At 53.9% G+C, this 17267-nt stretch overlaps 2 protein-coding genes across 4 annotated transcripts in view; one reads left to right on the forward strand and one right to left on the reverse strand.

Moving 5' to 3' along the window:
- Positions 1 to 9455, forward strand: part of LOC100551284 (uncharacterized) — a 38641-nt gene extending 29186 nt beyond the window's left edge. For both annotated transcript variants that reach the window (XM_085213359.1, XM_085213360.1), the window contains 20 exons: positions 119 to 365; positions 511 to 550; positions 1117 to 1222; positions 1373 to 1440; positions 1685 to 1827; positions 1962 to 2049; positions 2331 to 2401; positions 2492 to 2528; positions 3251 to 3348; positions 3508 to 3624; positions 4645 to 4802; positions 4878 to 5013; positions 5713 to 5862; positions 6020 to 6119; positions 6839 to 6918; positions 7302 to 7436; positions 7793 to 7918; positions 8331 to 8488; positions 8732 to 8867; positions 9257 to 9455. In XM_085213359.1, the coding sequence (XP_085069485.1) occupies positions 119 to 365; positions 511 to 550; positions 1117 to 1222; positions 1373 to 1440; positions 1685 to 1827; positions 1962 to 2049; positions 2331 to 2401; positions 2492 to 2528; positions 3251 to 3348; positions 3508 to 3624; positions 4645 to 4802; positions 4878 to 5013; positions 5713 to 5862; positions 6020 to 6119; positions 6839 to 6918; positions 7302 to 7436; positions 7793 to 7918; positions 8331 to 8488; positions 8732 to 8867; positions 9257 to 9331 (2269 nt within the window). In that variant the 3' untranslated portion in view covers positions 9332 to 9455. The remainder of the gene's footprint in view (positions 1 to 118; positions 366 to 510; positions 551 to 1116; positions 1223 to 1372; positions 1441 to 1684; positions 1828 to 1961; positions 2050 to 2330; positions 2402 to 2491; positions 2529 to 3250; positions 3349 to 3507; positions 3625 to 4644; positions 4803 to 4877; positions 5014 to 5712; positions 5863 to 6019; positions 6120 to 6838; positions 6919 to 7301; positions 7437 to 7792; positions 7919 to 8330; positions 8489 to 8731; positions 8868 to 9256) is intronic.
- A 1374-nt stretch (positions 9456 to 10829) lies between these two features.
- On the reverse strand, positions 10830 to 16107 carry LOC104917176 (uncharacterized). 2 transcript variants are annotated; one of them, XM_085213361.1, is made up of 10 exons: positions 15860 to 16107; positions 14968 to 15210; positions 14131 to 14421; positions 13662 to 13759; positions 12811 to 12997; positions 12626 to 12728; positions 11938 to 12184; positions 11753 to 11792; positions 11080 to 11185; positions 10830 to 10994 (listed from the first exon to the last, which is right to left on the reverse strand). In XM_085213361.1, the coding sequence occupies exons 1-10, from the start codon at positions 15969 to 15971 to the stop codon at positions 10952 to 10954; spliced, it is 1470 nt and encodes a 489-aa protein (XP_085069487.1). In that variant the 5' UTR covers positions 15972 to 16107; the 3' UTR covers positions 10830 to 10951. The 2 variants fall into 2 exon arrangements, with proteins under 2 accessions (XP_085069487.1, XP_085069488.1); XM_085213362.1 differs by lacking the exon at positions 14968 to 15210 and having other exon boundaries at positions 15860 to 16104.
- Between the last annotated feature and the right edge of the window lie 1160 nt (positions 16108 to 17267).

Below are 17267 nucleotides of genomic sequence, written 5' to 3' on the forward strand. Positions count from 1 at the left end.
ATCCCCACCCCCATTCAAAACACTCGTCCCTGCCTCCATCCCAATTTCCATCTCTATTCTTGTTCCCATTCCCTTCCCATCCCCATCCCCATCCCCATCTCACAGCCCTGCCTTGCAGTGAGCACCAGCTGCTCGTGGCAGTGACACACAACAGCACGGTGCTGGAAGACGCCTGCTCGGGGGAGCTGCAGCCCTCCAACCACAGCCACCCTGCCGACCCCTACGTGGCCGCCGTGCTCAACCTCAGCGCACCCACGGACTTCGTGCTGGGTGACGGGACCCGCGGGCACGGCTTCCACAACGCTCCCCTGCACCCGGGATGGGATTACACCGCCCTTCTGCGCCTCGCCCGGCGCTCAGCACAGGTACCCGTGCCGGGGGCTCTTGTGGACGGGGCAGGGCAGCGACCGCCGTGTCCTCAGCCACAGCTGGGGCCTTTGGTGGCCCTGGGTGCCGTGACGTGGGTGATGTGGGATTGCTCTGAGCTCTCCGTCCTGTGCCCTTCAACAGGCGGAGACATTCACCTGCGTCTGCTACAGCTTCTCCATGGGTAAGTGGTTCCTCTGCCCCGCACCTATGCCTGAGGGTCTTTCTGTATCCCCTCCTTTTCCCATCCCAAATCCTTGCAAGGAGAGGAGCTGGGGAGTCCAGGAGCTCTTCTGTTTCCCAGATACTGGGAGTATTTATCTGCTATAACCAGTTCCTACCTCCATCTTCTTGGATGTTCTCTGGATCCTGAGGCTCTCTGTGGGTCAACAGGCTTTGGTACCTTGGCCTTTTGGGCAGGTGTGCATGGCTGGCAGCTGGACCCCCTGCAGCTTCCAGGCCATCATCTCTCCTCACATCCCAGTCCTAATACCGCCCAGTCCACATGCAACCCCAGAAACACTAACACCTTGCCCAGCTCTGTGCTGAGGGAAAGGCATGGAGATATGCCCATGCCGAAGGGCATCGCACCCAGCATCACCCCTCCTTCTGCAGTTGCATGACTGCTTCCCAGTACAGAACCTGTGCAAGGAAATGAGGGGAGCTCTTTTCCTCCCCACACCATAGTGGGGTCTCCTTCCACTGGGTTTGGTTTATGTGGAGCATGATCCTGGGCTGTGCTTATTGCAGGGCAGGAATCAATTCCTCTGCTGCAGCGACTGCCTGTGCTGATGGCATTTGTGCTGGCTGCAGTAGTCTTGGCACTGGGGATTTTCCTGCTCCCCCTGTTCATCAGGTCAGTACATGTCTCTCCTCTCCTGCTCTTTGTTCTGTCCAGGGGCTGCCTGGTATGGACACTGAAATAAAGCAGGACATGTTGCCATGTGGGCATCCCCCTCTGCTCTCCACCTCCTGCTGATCTTTGGGCTGACTTGCTGTCTTGCAGGCAAAAGTGCAACAGATCAAACGCCTCTGAGATCAACAGCAGTATCCCCCTCCAAAAGTGTCGCAGAGGTGTGGTATGAGCAGTCTGAACAGGCTGTTTTGTTAGAAAAATGAGCAGGGTGCTCCCAGGCACTGTGAGGTTCCTTGCAGAACAAAGTGGGGCAGAGCTGGCTGGTGTGGGGTAAGAGACACCTCACAGAGAGGGAGACATGCATGGGGAGGGATGAAGCTGGGTTTGGTAGGGTTCTGCTCAATGAAATGCCAGCTCACTCCCATCAGCTCATGCTGACCTCCTGTCCTGACGTTCCCATAGGTGCCAGTAATCTGAACACACTGATTCTCGTGGAGGAATTGCTGGATGCTCTGAAAAGGCTTCAAAGGGCAGAGATAGAGGCAGAGCAGATGGAGGATGAATCAGTTGACAGGCACGAGGCAGGGCGTCTGGGCGAGTACCAGGTCTGTGCTAGGTGTTCCTTCCCATCTGGTTGCACCATCCATCCAGCCCCAGCCCCTCCTCGGGTGTGTGAAGCACTCAGCCTCACACCTGCCAGCAGCTGGACTAATGCAGAGCTCCTCTTCCTCCTGTGCAGAAACTGGCTTCCTCTCTGTGCCATTCCTGCAGTGCTGGGAAGGAGCTGTGCAACGAGGGCAAGAACCGCTACAAGAGCATCATTCCATGTAAGCAACGCTCTCCTGGGGCTCAAAGCTCCTCTGTGGATGCAGTGTGGACATTTGCCACTTCGCTAATGGTCTTCTCTCAAAACACATTGTATCTTCTTCCTGTGCCGTGTCCCCTGTTGTTTTGTTAGCTCTTCTTTCCTTCTGAACTTGTCCCAAGGCTTGGAAAGCTGAGCAGAGATCAAACAGAGCTCTCCTAAAAGATACCCCCTTCCTTAGACAGTCATTTCAGTGCTGCCCCAAAAGGACAGCCCACTGACTCCCACCTTCCTCTCTCCCAGATGATCACTGCCGTGTGGTGCTACAGCCCTCTGACACGGGGAATGATTACATCAATGCCAGCTACGTGGATGTAGGTAGCGAGGAGGATGGCTCCTCTATTTCTTGCCTTATTAAACGTTTAACATGGTTGACTGGAGCTGTTTGAAACTCTCCCCCACAGAGCTACCGGAGCCCGCATTTCTTCATTGCTGCTCAAGGTGGGTGCTCCCAGCCCTGGGAGCTGCCCAGAGCTGGCACAAGTCCTCAGGAGCTGCCAAACTCTCTCCTGAGTCCCTTTGGAGTCCTTTTGGGATGGGTTGCTTTGCTCTGTGCAGAGAGCAGAGGGGGTTCTCAGGGTCCTTACAAAGCTGCTGAATCATTTTGGGTAAATAGGACTCTAAATGTGTAAACTCAGGTTGAATATTAGGGAAAAAATCTTCTCAGAAACAATGGTGAGGCACTGGAACAGGCTGCCCAGGGAGTGAGCAGAGTCTTAAGGTGTCCAAGAAACATGTGGATGTGGCACTGAGGGATATGGTTAGTGGACATGAGGGAGTGGGCTGGAGTTGGATTAGGTGATTTTAGAGGCCTTTTCCAACCTCGTGATTCTATAATTCTATGATCATTCTGGGGACATAGGTGGGACAGGCACTCATTTTCAGATGAGTAGGCAGCAGCTCTCTTTCAGGCTTGGTGCAGTGACCACTGCCCTGTGCCAGTACCCATCAGTATGGGTGCACTCTGGGCTCATCCAACCTCCCTTTTGCTGGTCCCTTTTTCTCAAATGGGTGCCAAAGTACGGGTGCCCAGGACCTGCGGCCATGTGCTGCCATGCCCAGGTTGTGTCACATCAGCCCTGGGAAGAGGGACTGCCGCAAGGAGCCTGGGGGCACCTCCATGGTTTGGGCTCTGACACAGGGCTCTCTTCTTCCTTCCCAAGGCCCTTTGCCTGGGACAGTGGTGGATTTCTGGCAGATGGTCTGGCAGGAGAAAACTTCGGTCATTGTGATGCTGACAGGCTTGGTGGAGCACAACAGGGTAAGCATCCCAGCCTGTGCTCAGCTCTGGTCTACCAGTGCCCAGTCTTCCTTGCTTTGCTTTGTTCAGCACAACCCTCAGTGAGGTCACGAAGCATCTCCACACCACCTCTGGCTTGCAAAGCTCTCCTAATGAAATTGTTGGTGCTGCCATTGACAGATCAAGTGCGAGCAGTACTGGCCAGAGCAGCAGCAAGTATATGGGGACTTCACTGTAACTCTCAACAACACCAGGACCACCATGGGCATTATTACACGTGTCTTCTGCCTGCAGAAGGTAAGGCTGTCATGCAGCTGTGATGGGGTTGCAGGGCTCTTCGGGGGTTATCAGCTGGCATTCAGTCTTGCTTGGAGTCAGCCTTGTTGTCACTAAGCATTATTCCAGAGCATCACCCCTGGGTTTCTGTGCAAGGCAAAGACAAGCAGTCAGCTCCAGTGATCATGCTGACTGAGTCTGGACTATGTACCTGGGCAGATCCTGCACTCCCAAGGGCCTGGGAGAGGTGATCACAAAAGGTAGAAAAGTAGCTAAAGGATATAAAAGGGCATTTTTCCACACCCAGGCTTTCCAGAGTGATGAGACAGGTATTTGCCATCTGGGTCAACTTGCAGAAGATCCACATGAAAGCATTGTGGTGCCTCGAGGCTTCTGAACTTGAACAGAGAGATTATGGTTTAAGGTAGCTTACCTGAAGAAATTTCTCAGGATGGGTACTTCTACTGAGGGTTGTATTTCGGATAATAAGCAGAAACCAAAAGAGTTGCAAGGAGAGGAAAATGAGTATAGCTGCAGATGTTACACATGTTCCTGTCTTGCCTAGAACAAAGTCCACCTGAAAGATAAGACTCCAAGAGCACCTGATGGTAGGACATGGCAGTTCATTAGTTCAAGACAAGTGAATACAGGATGGCCTGGTACCAAAGTGGCTACATGCATATCAGTGTAGTATCAGTCTTTGGAAATGCCTTATTTGGGAAAGCTATGGTTTTCCAAAGACTATGGAGAGACTTAACACCGTGATATTTCTTTCCCCTGAGATACAGGCTGCGTTTACTGCTCTGAGTGTGCAGAGGCGGAGAATAAAGCAAATTATGTGATATGGTGAATTTGCACAAAGTCCTCGTGGTGCCCTTTGCTGTCTGATCAGCTACAGTGGAGCAGCCATTGTATGGGTGGTCGCTGTGGGAGGGCTGGGTGCTGGTGCATCCCTGCCATGCTTTTCCTCTATTTGTTGACAAGTACTTCACATAACTTCTCAGGCTGGTTCCTGCTCCAGCCACATCTCCCTCCTTGCAGGCAGGATACGCTCTCCCAAGAACAGTGGAGCAGTTTCACTACATGCAGTGGCCAGACCATGAGGTGCCCAGGAACCCTGCCCAGCTGCTGTGCCTAGTGGAAATGGTGAACAAAAGTGGGTCAGAATCTCCTGCGGGCCCTGTGCTGGTACACTGCAGGTACTGGGAGGGGAGTGCTCATGTGCCGGAGCAAGGCTGGCCAGGGCAGTACCAACCCCTCTTCTGTGTCCTTAGTGCAGGGATCGGGCGGACAGGCACCTTCATTGCCCTGGACTTCCTCCTGAAGATGGCAAAGACTGAGGGAAAGGTGGATGTGTTTCACTGCGTGCAGAGGCTGCGGGAGCAGCGGGTCTGTATGGTACAGACCAAGGTGAGGGGAATCACCTGCTGCCCATATGCTGTGGGACTGCAGATCTGCCTCCCCACTGTGGTGTGAAAAGCCACATCAGCTGTGATCTGTCCCATGGTCCCATCACCAGGACTGGAGCTGCCAGGAGATAGAGACTGCAGGATCTTGTTATCATTGTGCTGTCCAAACCTAGGGACCCTCTGAGACTCTCTGAAGCGGCATCAGCATGCATGTGCACCAACAGTCCTGGCATGGAAGGGCAGGTCCTTGCTCTTATAGGCAAGGAGCATGCACGTGTCCTTCAGGCTTTCAGGATATTTGCCCACATGGCATCATCTGGGCAGATGTGTCCTGGCCAAGATACTATGTTCCCACAGCCTGCTCACGGCTGTGTCCCTATGGAGGAAGACGTAGGTTGGGAGGACCTGTCCAACTGCTCGCAGGACGAATGGTTCACTGGTTTTCTGGACTTCCTTCCTGAGAGCAGGGGTCTGGTTTGAGAGGGAGCAGAGGTCTTGTCTGGGTGGTTGCAGTTGCTGGCTGCTTCTCAGAGTAAGGCTGCTTGCCCCAAGGTATCTGGCAGGGAGGTTAAGGGTGGACCTGGCACAATCCTAATGCAGGTCAGTGTTAGTATGTTGCAGTCTGTGGGAAGTAGTCTGGAGTCCCAGTGCTGCCCAAGGAGCTGCTGCAGATGGTACGCTAACTCCCATCTCCATGCAGGAGCAGTATGCCTTTTTGTATGAGGTGCTGCTAGAAGGCTTGCTCTGTGGCTGCACTGCGGTGCCAGTGGAGAGAGTTGTCAGTCACATCAGCTGCCTCCAAGGAGCTGAGATCCAGAGCCAGAACAGCATCCTGGAGAAGGAGTTCAAGGTACCACCAGGACCTGGTGCAGCAGGTCTGCTGCCTCCTGCCACAACTCTTACCCAGCTGTGGGTGAGAGGGGGGGGGAATGTTTCTTTGTGGTTTATCTGGAGATGGAAAGGGAGCTGAACAGGAAGCGCTTGCTTAAGTGAATCATCCCTTACAGGCAGTGCAGAAGTTTTCTGAGTTGTTCCAGCTTCTGCCGTGCAGAGAAGCGGAGAAACCCAGCAACCAGCCCAAGAACCGCAAGCCAGGGATCCTGCCAGGTACTGCAGGGCTGGGCAGCTCCTTGCTCCACGATCCAGCTCCTGAGAGCATCGAGGGGGAGGATGCTGTTGCCAGCACTGCTTCCCTCCCCAGCACCATGACAGAAAAATGGGACCAACCATTCTTCCATTGGGACCAAATACCAGTTTCTGGTTGGTGTTGCATAGTATCATAGAATCACACAGATTGGAAAAGGTCTTCAAAACCACCAAACCCAACCATAAACCTGACTTTTCAAGGCCAATCACTAAACCACGTCCCTCAGTGTCACATCGTAGCATCTCTTAAACACCTCCAAGGATGGGGACTCTACCACTTTCCTGGGCAGCCTGTTCTAATTCTTCACCACCCTCTCCATGCAGAAATTCTTCCTAAAGTCCCATTTAAACATCTCCTTGTACAAACTGAGACTGTTATTAATATAGGCAAAGCATTCCCTCCATGTGAACCACACCTCATACCCACCTCCTTCTGTGCTTTCACAGCTGAACCTAACCTTCTCCATCCTAACTCTAACCACAGCCTTAACTCTAAGCCTAACCCTTACCCTAATCCCAACCTTAACTCTAGCCTCAACCCTCACTGTCACTGCAGAGGAGCCCAGATCAGGCACCAGATAGCGTGAGCTGGGGTTCACAGCTGCTTCAGTGCCTTCCCCCTCACTCCCCTCTGTGCAGGCAGAGGATGGCTCAGCCCTTCTCTGCCCTTGCCTCCACAGCGGACTCCTTCCGGCCCATCCTGATGTCCTCGCTGAACTCTGACGGTTCGCCGGGTTACATCAACGCCGTGTTTGCCAATGTAAGGCTGCAGCCAAGCGGGGCTTGGGGCTGCAGGGAGCAGCAGAGGCTCCAGGAGCACCTAGAGCAGGGCTGGGCTGTGCCGCCCAGCTTCGGGCACCCCAGGCCGAGTGCTCCATCCTGGTGACGGTTCCCAGTGCCTGGGGCCCTGCTGCCAGGAGATGGCCCCCGAGTTCAGCCGAAGCCCTGACAGCGCGCAGCTCAGCGGGCTGCTGCACGGCCGCTGCCTTTTGCCCGCGATGAGCTGCCCTGCAACTCGGTGTGCTCTGCCCAGCCCTTGACCGCATGGAGGCTGCTGGAGTAGCTGTGGTTGTCACAGACATGGCCATGTCTGTGCGTTGTGTCACCTCTTAATTTCCTCCTCCCGACTGCTCTGTTTTGCAGACATACAGCAAGGAGGACAGGTTGATCATCACCCAGCTGCCCTTCTCCAGCACGCTGGTGGATTTTTGGGCTCTGGTCTGGGATTACACCTGCACCTCGGTGGTTGTGCTGAACCAGCTCCAGGAGCTGGACAAGGTCAGCTGCCTGCTCTTCTTCTGACAGCCTGTTTTCTGCCTTTCCCTTACGCATCTCTTCACTGGGGCCCTGCTTGCTATGGGGGTCAGCTGCAAGCTTGTAGGTTCCACTTTGCCTTGCAGAGTCCCATGGCATTGCAGTAGTGGGGGGAACCTGCAGGAACAAGGGTGGCCCTTGGATTTACTTCCTCTAACCCAGTAGGGATGCTGTTTTTCTGTCTGCTGTCCTGCAGATCAGCCCCAAGCACAGAGCAGGCAGAGCACCCATATGCATGCTGTGGTTGAGGGGTTGGGCCAAGTGTACCCACGTGAGGCATTGAATTGCTCTGTGCCACCATGCATTTTATCTCCCTCCAGACATATGTGGAGGTCTGGCCCACCCAGGGCAAAGCCATCCACGGCCATTTTCACATCCAGTGGATCTCTGAGGAGGCTGGAGCTGGTTTCACAGTCTGGACACTTGCACTCACCAATAGGCAGCAGGTGGGTTTTTGGCACTGCAGTGACAAAGTGCTTTGAGAACAGCCTTTGACAGAGCTGAGAGCCACTGCAGGCTTTGGTTTAGGCCAAAGTCACAGCTAGAAATGTCAGAGGCTGTGAAGGGAGCTGACGGCTTCCTTGAATGACACTGGTCAAAGCAGGGCCTTCCCCCTGGGAGCTTTGTCCCAGGAGGGTAAAGCTGTATGCAGTGGTACAAGGCAAAGCACAGATACGTGTGCACACCTTTCCAACCTGGAGAACACCAGCCATGAATAGTCTGTGCATCTCAATGGTTGTTTATGGATGGTGATAGCTATTATAAGCTTCTGGACCAGATCCATACTTTCTGGCCTTCCTCTCCATGAAGCCAGTGGGTTACTTGTCTGCCCAACCCAACTTCTTTCTTCCTTGCTAGCCCAAGAAGTCTGCAATGAAAGTCCACTTCTGGCAGCTGGAGGACTGGCCCATGCAGCACCGTCTTCCCCCACACCCCACCACCATCATCAACCTGCTAGGGAAGGTGGAGACACACCAGCGGCAGAGCCAGGATGGACACATCCTCATCACTTGCTGGTAAGCAATATGTCTTTGAGAGGAGCAGCTGTGGCACAGAGATGGCTCATTCTGAGTTACATCAGTGAGCTCAGGTACCAGCTCCAGTCTCAGCTCATTGTGGACACGTTCAGCTATGTTCAGAGGGAAAGCCTTCCCCGTGGAGGCTGGCTTGATGCAGGACCATCCCAAGAGCCCCAGGTCTGTGTGGCTGGTGGGACACCTCTGGGGATCAGCACCACTAAATCATGCTGCCCTCCACAGGGATGGTGCCAGTCGGAGTGGGATCTTCTGTGCTGCCAGCTTCCTGTGCGAGCAGATCCAAAGTGAGGGGCTGGTTGATGTATCCCAGGCTGTGAGGATGCTGAAGAGGCGGCGGAGGCAGCTGATTAAAGATGTGGTAGGTGTTGATTTCATACTCATCTGGGAACTGGAGCAGTACTGGAGCACTGGTGGGAAGAACTGATGGGTGCCCAGATGCCTGCCCTGCACCCACCTCACCACCAGCTCTAGGTCCTTGAGGCTATCATACCACTCCCATCTGGGAGTGAATATCAGATATTGTGCCACAAGCACTGGCACTCCTCCCAAACCCATACGGCCACAGCATTGGGATAGCCTAACTCTCAGCCACTGGAGCACACATTCCTCACTAGGGGAAGCAAACTGTGACTGAGAGATGGGGATGTACCTACCCCTGACTTTCTCTTGGAGATTGTGTCAACCATGCTGGCCTTCCTCAGAAGGTATTCTGGCATCAGGTGCTCATCTGAATCCTTCTGTCCACAGGAGCAGTATGGGCTGTGCTATAAACTAGCCCTCAGTTACTTGAACTCATTTGAAACCTATGGCAATTTCAAGTAAGAGACGTGGTCACAGCCCACATCTGGCCAGGACTTCAACCTTCTTGAGGAAGCAATGGAAATCAGAGGAGATGTGCGCAGCCTCAGGATCACAAAATCATTAAAGTTGGAAAGACCACTGAAATCACCTAGTCCAACCATGCTTTACTCTTCTCATAAGCCACCCTAAGGGCCATCTGCAGCTAGACAACACAGGCTGGACTGTTTCCAAATTTGAAACATGAACATGGCTCTTTGCCCAGAATTTTGGCAGGATTTTACTTGGCACCACAACATGAGTATGCTGAGCAGAGCATAGGCACCAGGCCTTGATGTGTCCATGCCAAGGATGCAAAGAACTAACTGTCCCATCCAGTCTCCCCTTCAGACATCCTCAGTGAAAGTGGGGTAGCTGCACCAACGCCCCAGTTGTGCTCAGTCAGGAGCACTAAACCACCGTGAGGTCTCCTCCAGGGCTGGAGCACAGGCCATCTGTCCTGCTTTGGGGGAAGCAGCAAGCTTGTGTCCAAGAAGAGCCAGGGAAGGGATAATCCATAGCCCCACAGGGATGACCTATTCCTTCCCACACCACACAGTCCATTCCTGCTGCTCCATCTTCCTGATGCTGGCCCAGATGCCACAGCCCTGACAGTGCCAGAGAGGCTCCCTTACAAACCTGCCTGCCCCACCACGGAAATCCGAGTTGAATGTTCATACTTTGAACGTTGTCCAGGAGAAGCTGCTGCACCACAATGTAGAATGTCTGTCAGGACTCACCCCATAGCTCTATCTGTGTATCACCAATAGAGGCTCTGTGATGGCTTCAGTGGTGGTGGTGAACTCTGATCTTCACTTTTCTTCCAGGTTTGATCTGACATGGGGGCTACAAAGAAATACAGGCCCCTCAGCTAAACCCACAGTGTTTGCACAGGACACACTTCCACCCAAGATGTGTCCTGGCATCATCTCAACAAGACACAGTCCTATCAGCACCCCACAGGGAGCACAGCTCCCTATGGACTATGAGCGGACCAGGCAGGAGCTGTAGTACGGCAGGCAGCCACCTCCGAACTTCATTTATTGGTTTTCAGGACAGGACAGACAGGTTGGCAAGGGCAATGCAGTCACATCAGGCTCAAGCAGAGCACTGGGTTCAAGTGGATTTCAGCACAGGGGAGAGATTGAGTGAGGAACCCAGGACATGGCAGAAGCACAAACCATCCTTCAGCCAGAGCCCTTCTGAGGCAAAGACTGAGAATTCCTTTGTACAATTCTCACATTCAAGAAAGCAAAAGCAAAGTCTAAAAAACAGAACTGCAGAAAATCCCATTGAAAAGTTCCAGAACTTACAAGGGTAAATAAAAGCTGGGAATAAAAAGTTTATGACCCTCCTTGGCTTCCTGCTTTCCACCTGCTCTGCTGAAATGGATGGGACACTTAGTCTGGTGATAGTCACAAGAGAGCCAGTGTTGATTCAGGTACAACCACATCTTCTCTGTATCACTGCTATTACTGTTCCAAGAACTAGAGGTGGGAGCTGGGAGAGCCTGGCTGGGGCACAAGGGGATGTGTCCAAGAAGAAGATGAGCATATGGTTCTCCCAAATGTCAGGATCTGCTGATTCCAACTTTTCTCTATCTTTTTAATTACCCTCCTTAGCTTTGATGGACACAGCCTTCCTTCTCCTGCAAAGGCAAAGGGCAGTCCTAAGAGAAGGGCCGGTTGTGAGTGAAGGTTGTTCTGCTGAACCACATTCCCCATCCTACTTACCTGGACTGCACAAACCACACGATACCTGCAAACAGGAGGACCAGCACCAAAAGAACAGACACTCCAATCACAATCCCTGGCCATGGGTGCAGTGGCTGCCCTGAAACTAACACAAAACCAGGAGTGAGTGCCACAGCCAGGGCCACATGTCTGCACAGACACTGACCGTAAAAATAGATGCATGCAAGTGTGTAGAGGATCGGGAAGTGTGCAGGATCGGGATACTTGTGTAATTAAGGATCAAATATGAGAAAGGAGATGCTGGGTGCGATGCCCTTCGGCATGGGCATATTTCCATGCCTTTTCCTCAGCACAGAGCTGGGCAAGGTGTTAGTGTTTCTGGGGTTGCATGTGGACTGGGCGGTATTAGGACTGGGATGTGAGGAGAGATGATGGCCTGGAAGCTGCAGGGGGTCCAGCTGCCAGCCATGCACACCTGCCCAAAAGGCCACAGGTACCAAAGCCTGCTGACCCACAGAGAGCCTCAGGATCCAGAGAACATCCAAGAAGATGGAGGTAGGAACTGGTTATAGCAGATAAATACTCCCAGTATCTGGGAAACAGAAGAGCTCCTGGACTCCCCAGCTCCTCTCCTTGCAAGGATTTGGGATGGGAAAAGGGGGGGATACAGAAAGACCCTCAGGCATAGGTGCGGGGCAGAGGAACCACTTACCCATGGAGAAGCTGTAGCAGACGCAGGTGAATGTCTCCGCCTGTTGAAGGGCACAGGACGGAGAGCTCAGAGCAATCCCACATCACCCACGTCACGGCACCCAGGGCCACCAAAGGCCCCAGCTGTGGCTGAGGACACGGCGGTCGCTGCCCTGCCCCGTCCACAAGAGCCCCCGGCACGGGTACCTGTGCTGAGCGCCGGGCGAGGCGCAGAAGGGCGGTGTAATCCCATCCCGGGTGCAGGGGAGCGTTGTGGAAGCCGTGCCCGCGGGTCCCGTCACCCAGCACGAAGTCCGTGGGTGCGCTGAGGTTGAGCACGGCGGCCACGTAGGGGTCGGCAGGGTGGCTGTGGTTGGAGGGCTGCAGCTCCCCCGAGCAGGCGTCTTCCAGCACCGTGCTGTTGTGTGTCACTGCCACGAGCAGCTGGTGCTCACTGCAAGGCAGGGCTGTGAGATGGGGATGGGGATGGGGATTAGGGGGCACGGGGAACGGGATGAGACCAACATGGGGATGAGCTCGGGAACAGGGACAGGGATAGGAATGCGGACAGGAATGAGGACAGACGGGTAAGGGGATGAGGATGGGGATGGGAAGGGAATGGGAACAAGAATAGAGATGGAAATTGGGATGGAGGCAGGGACGAGTGTTTTGAATGGGGGTGGGGATGAGAGAAGGAATGTGGATGGGTGATAAGGATGGGGATGGGAATGAGGGTGGAGATGGAGATAGGGCAGCGAGATGGGGATGAGGATGCAGAAAGTGAAGATATGGGGGTAGCAATAGATATGGGAATGGAGAGAGGTGGACAGAGGCAACTTAAGGGGGGCAGCACTGCTCAGGGCTGCAAGAGCAGAGCAGCCGGGGCTGTGCTCACCTTGCTGCCTCAGGGCGCCAGGAGATGGGGTGCAGGGGAAGCACGGCTGTCCCCTGAGACAGAGAGGTATCGAGCACGAGGCGGGAGCAGCCATCGGGCGTCTCTGCGGAGGAAGATCCCCATGATGAGCATCAGAGGACTGGCACGGAGGGGCAGGAGGAGGAGCTGTGTGCAGAGACCCTCACCTGAGCCGTTGGTGTGAAACTGTGCTGCAGCTCCGGGACCCGCGGCTGTGAGGCCCCGCACGGCCACCACATATGTGGTGCCAGGGCCGTATGTGGGCAGCGGGTGCTCCGTGGTCTGGCTGCTCAGCCTCAGCCGCTCGATCTGCAGGAAGCCGCCGTCCTGCGAGGCCCTGGCCGTGATGTTCAGCTGGGGACAGGACACGGAGCTGGAGGGCAGCGGCCACGATCCTGCAGGAAGAGCCTGCACACCGCAGCCAGACAGCAACACATTGCTCTGCTCCTCCTGCCCCTGTTCCTATCCCAGCACTTGGAGGTGCCCAGGGAGCTCGCCAGGAGCCTCGGCCCTGTGTGTGTGTGAGCAAAGCGTCAGCGCTGAGCAGAGGAGGGCAGGAAAGACTTTGGAGCTAACACTCTAGATAGCAGCAGAGCAGCTGCAGAAAATGGACTTGCTTAGACTGTGCCTTTGCTCTCCAAGCTCTCTGAGCTGGACGGATTTGCAAAGCATCCTCACTGATTTGTGAATCACGTCACAAATTGAGGTGGCTACAAGCTGGGTGCAGCGCTCTCCTCCCTCAGCCCTGCTTCTAGCACTGCAAACCACAGCCTTTCTCATGGCCAGAGCCAAAAATAGGAATGCAAGAGGTGCAGGAAATCCTGTAAGGCCACCCCGCCAGATACATCATTGGAGACTGAGGAACACTGAGAGGAAGTCAGAAACGCTCCAATTCATCACAGCCAGAAATTCAGCTGACGTGGATGGGTGACTGCTGGTCCTCAGGGCTTTCCATGGTCTGCACACCTGCCTGTACAGAGCTGTCAGCGGGGAGGGGCTGGGTGGGGGCCCACGGTACCTGGTACCCAGTGATCTCCCCTCGACAGGAGGGCAGCGCCTTCCACCTGAGGGTCCCCGTGCTGGCATCCAGCTGCAGCTGCTCTGGCTTCTGCGGCACTGGAAGCACAGGAAGATGGAGTCACAAGTGGGGCTGGCAGAGAAGGTCTGAGCCCACAGCAGGATGCCCTCAGCTACTGCCCAGGGGCAGGCTGTGCAGCAAGCCCAAGCACGGTTTGTGCCACAAAAGGAGCGTGCATTTCACAACAGCAGGAGCAGCGATGGTGTGGTGAGGAAGGAAGGGGTAGGAAGGAAAGAGCTCTGCTCCAGGACTCTGCACAAGCCCTTCTGCATGCAGCCCCAACGCCTGGACCATCAGAGCAGGGAGGGGATGCTCAGAATGAGCAGAAGGGACGCCTTTCTCTGCCTCTCTGCTGGTGAACCAGCCCAGGAATGTCCCTTCCCTCCTGTACTATCCCTTGGACACCTACCTGTTTCTTTTGTCCTGATCACCCATGAAAACAGGACTGTGCTGGGGGGCACTGAGATGGTGACAGTGTAGTCAGTGAAGGGCTGCAGGGGAGGACAGGTGAATGTTCCCATCTGGCCGTGTAGGAGCTCCACTCCAGTGACCTCCTCAGCCTTACAAGGAGGTGAGGAAGGCCCTGCCAGCCGGCATGTGGCCTGCACGTGCTGGCAGGCATCAGGGAATCTGCAGGTCCAGTTCAGTTTGATGCTGGTGCTGGAAACATCCAGTGCGCCAGGGACAACTTCTAGCACCTCTGTGAAGGAAGTATTGCAATAGGGTCAGTTCCTTTCCTTCTCCTCCACCCTTGCAAATATGCTTCAGTTACACAACTCTACTGCCAGCCCAGCTGAAGGGAGGGGAAGCCAGAGGATGAAACTACTTATGTCAGATCTCTGGATGGAGAAGCAGGTGAAGTTTGGATGGAAGTGAATGTGGCTGTGTGTGCACTTCCACTGCCCAAGGCAGTTTTCCTTACTTAATCACAACCCAAAGTTGTCAGAGGCAGCCAGTATCTCACCTTTCAATCAGTATCTGCTTTATGCCCAGTCCTACTCTTCACAGACCTCTGTAGAGAGTTTCTTTTTCCTCAGTTTTTTGGAATGGTGAGGTAACGAGCTCTGGGTCACAATGCAAAAGTGCTTTTCTGTACCACAGTCCCAGGAAGATCTTGTGGGGAATAAGGGCCCTATGCTTCTTTCAGAACACCCAGGAGATCTTAAGGAGCAGTAGCTCCAGAGACTCCAGGATCCTGCAGCTGCACCTCCTGGCTCCCCATCGCACAGCCTGAAGCCTTCCTTACCCACGCACTCCACTCTGGACCGAATGCGGATCCAGGAACCACTGCTGGCTCTTCCCAGCCAAACTTCCCTATATACAGGCTTCCCATTAAAGATGATCTGCACTTCTCTTGAACATCTGATTTGGGTGTAGGATGGCTGTAAACCCTCAGGGCAGCTCAGCATCACTTCTTCATTTTTCTTATACTCCTGCAGATCTGGTTCCAGATGGAGTCCTGGGTCCCACCGGGGCCTTTGGCATGTTACTGGCAGAGGTGGAAATTGGTTTAGTTGGGGCATGAAACAACGAGATGGCACAGAGAGCAATAGCACAATGTCAGCAAGCAGAAATGGTCCTTCCAGAGACTCAAGGGAGCAAGAAGGTGACAAATCTGTCTGCCATGAGTTGGCCAGGACAATTATGCCTGCTGAGTCCTCCTCTGCCTGCTGGTTTGGACTTGATCCCAGCTAGGACTGCCTATTATCTTACTGAGCATGGCACTGCCAGTCCTATAGGGGTGAGGAGTCTTCAAACTGCTCAGAATAGGGAGCCCCTTGTCCTAAAGAGTCAGAGAAGTTGTCCCAGAAGTTCTGTATCATCTGCTCAACAGCCACGAAGAAGGGACATGTGGCTGAATAACCACATTAATGCAATGTTATGAGAACTGCCCACCTCCTGCTCCCAGGGACACTGCCCTGTACATTGAAGTGTGTTGCATCCCAGCACTCACTGAGGCTTTCCAGCACATGGAGCCTCACACCCTCCATCCCCAAATTCACTCCAGAAAATCCCTGGCATGGACATCACCTCCACCCTCTGTGATGCCATGCTGCATCTGGTAAAGATGCACAGCAAATACGAGAGGAAGAGCAGAAATATGTTCACTTGTGAACAGAGTGGTGTCAAATTCTTACCTGTTCCTTGGGGTGCTCCTTGGACCAGGGAATCAGGTTCTTCCTGGCTCTGTGCTGCAGGCAGAGGAAAAAGGACCAGGGGAAAGGTCAGAGCCAGAAACTGCAGGGCCATGCCAGCATCCAGTCCTGGGCACAGATCAGATTTCAGTCGCACTTGCTGCCTCTGAGCACTGGCATCTGTGGCTGCAAGAATTGGAAGGAAACAGCCACATGAACATATTGCTTGCGATGAATAAGCCTTCCTCTTTTGAGAGGGAACCTCCCACTAGTGTCATTGCTGCTGCCTTTTGCTGCTTTGTTTTCCTCGTGCATCCTGGCAATGGCACACAACAGAACAACCCCCGTCACCAGCACAAGATTTGCATCCCAAAATGCTCCTTTCTAACAGAGGGCGCTTAAGAAATGCTGCTCCCATCTCTAAGACTTCTGCCACAGGCTTCCCAAAGCCACTGCCTGCAAACATGGCTCCTGGAGAGACATTCAGGACTTCTGGTTCCTCAAGTGCATGTGGTAAAACTAGAGAGTCTGCAGAAAGGCCCCACAAAACAGTAGCTGGCTCCTTCAACGAGTAAACACCAGTCAAGCAACTAGCGGAGAAATACCACCTAATCATGAGGTCACTTCCCAGAATTGACAACTCAGGTGTCCTCAGACTGAAGCCCAGAACTACACACAATACATAAGAGGAGGCTGCACCAACTCTAAATATAACAATAGTGTTGCTTCTTTGGACCTGCTGACTGTGCTGTGTTCAATGCACTTGATAACGTGGCTTGTCCCCCTGGCTGCCTGGGCACACTGCTGCCTCATGCTGAGCTGCTCCCTAGGAATTCTGCTGGTCTAAACCTAAATGTTAACGTAACAGTAAAAGGAAACTGAAGCCAATGTTTGGCCCCCTATTTGTAGATGAGATGAAGCTGCGGTGCAGTTGGTGTAACAGAAGGAAGAAATACCATCCAAAGGGATCTGGACAAGCTTGCAAAATGGGCTCACATGGACCCACAGCAAGGTCAAGTGCAAGGTGCTACACTTTGGGCAGGGCAGTCTCAGATATGTGTACAAACTGGGAGAAGAACTCATTGAGTTCTCACTAAGCCCTGTGGAAAAAGACCTCATGGTTCTGGCAGGAGCCAGCAGGAGAAATGTGTTGTCCATCACCATCGTGCAGGCAAGCAGGCAACCTGGGAACCTGCAGCTGGGCAGACGCTGCTCACCCTCTTCCAGCCCACCAGCCCAGAGCATGGCTGATACTGGGACCTTCCCGCATGGGAACCTACCTGCATGGTCCATCCTACTTCCATGCTGCCTGGCTCCCTGCATGCATTCCTTTGCCCGCATCAAGAGCAGGACATTTAGGGAAGGCTGTAAGGTGCAAGGAGGTCTTGCTGGCCTGCCAGACTGACCATGC

Source organism: Meleagris gallopavo, chromosome Z, assembly GCF_905368555.1.
Source record: "Meleagris gallopavo chromosome Z, MGAL_WU_HG_1.1, whole genome shotgun sequence".
Classification (NCBI taxonomy): Eukaryota; Metazoa; Chordata; class Aves; order Galliformes; family Phasianidae; genus Meleagris; species Meleagris gallopavo.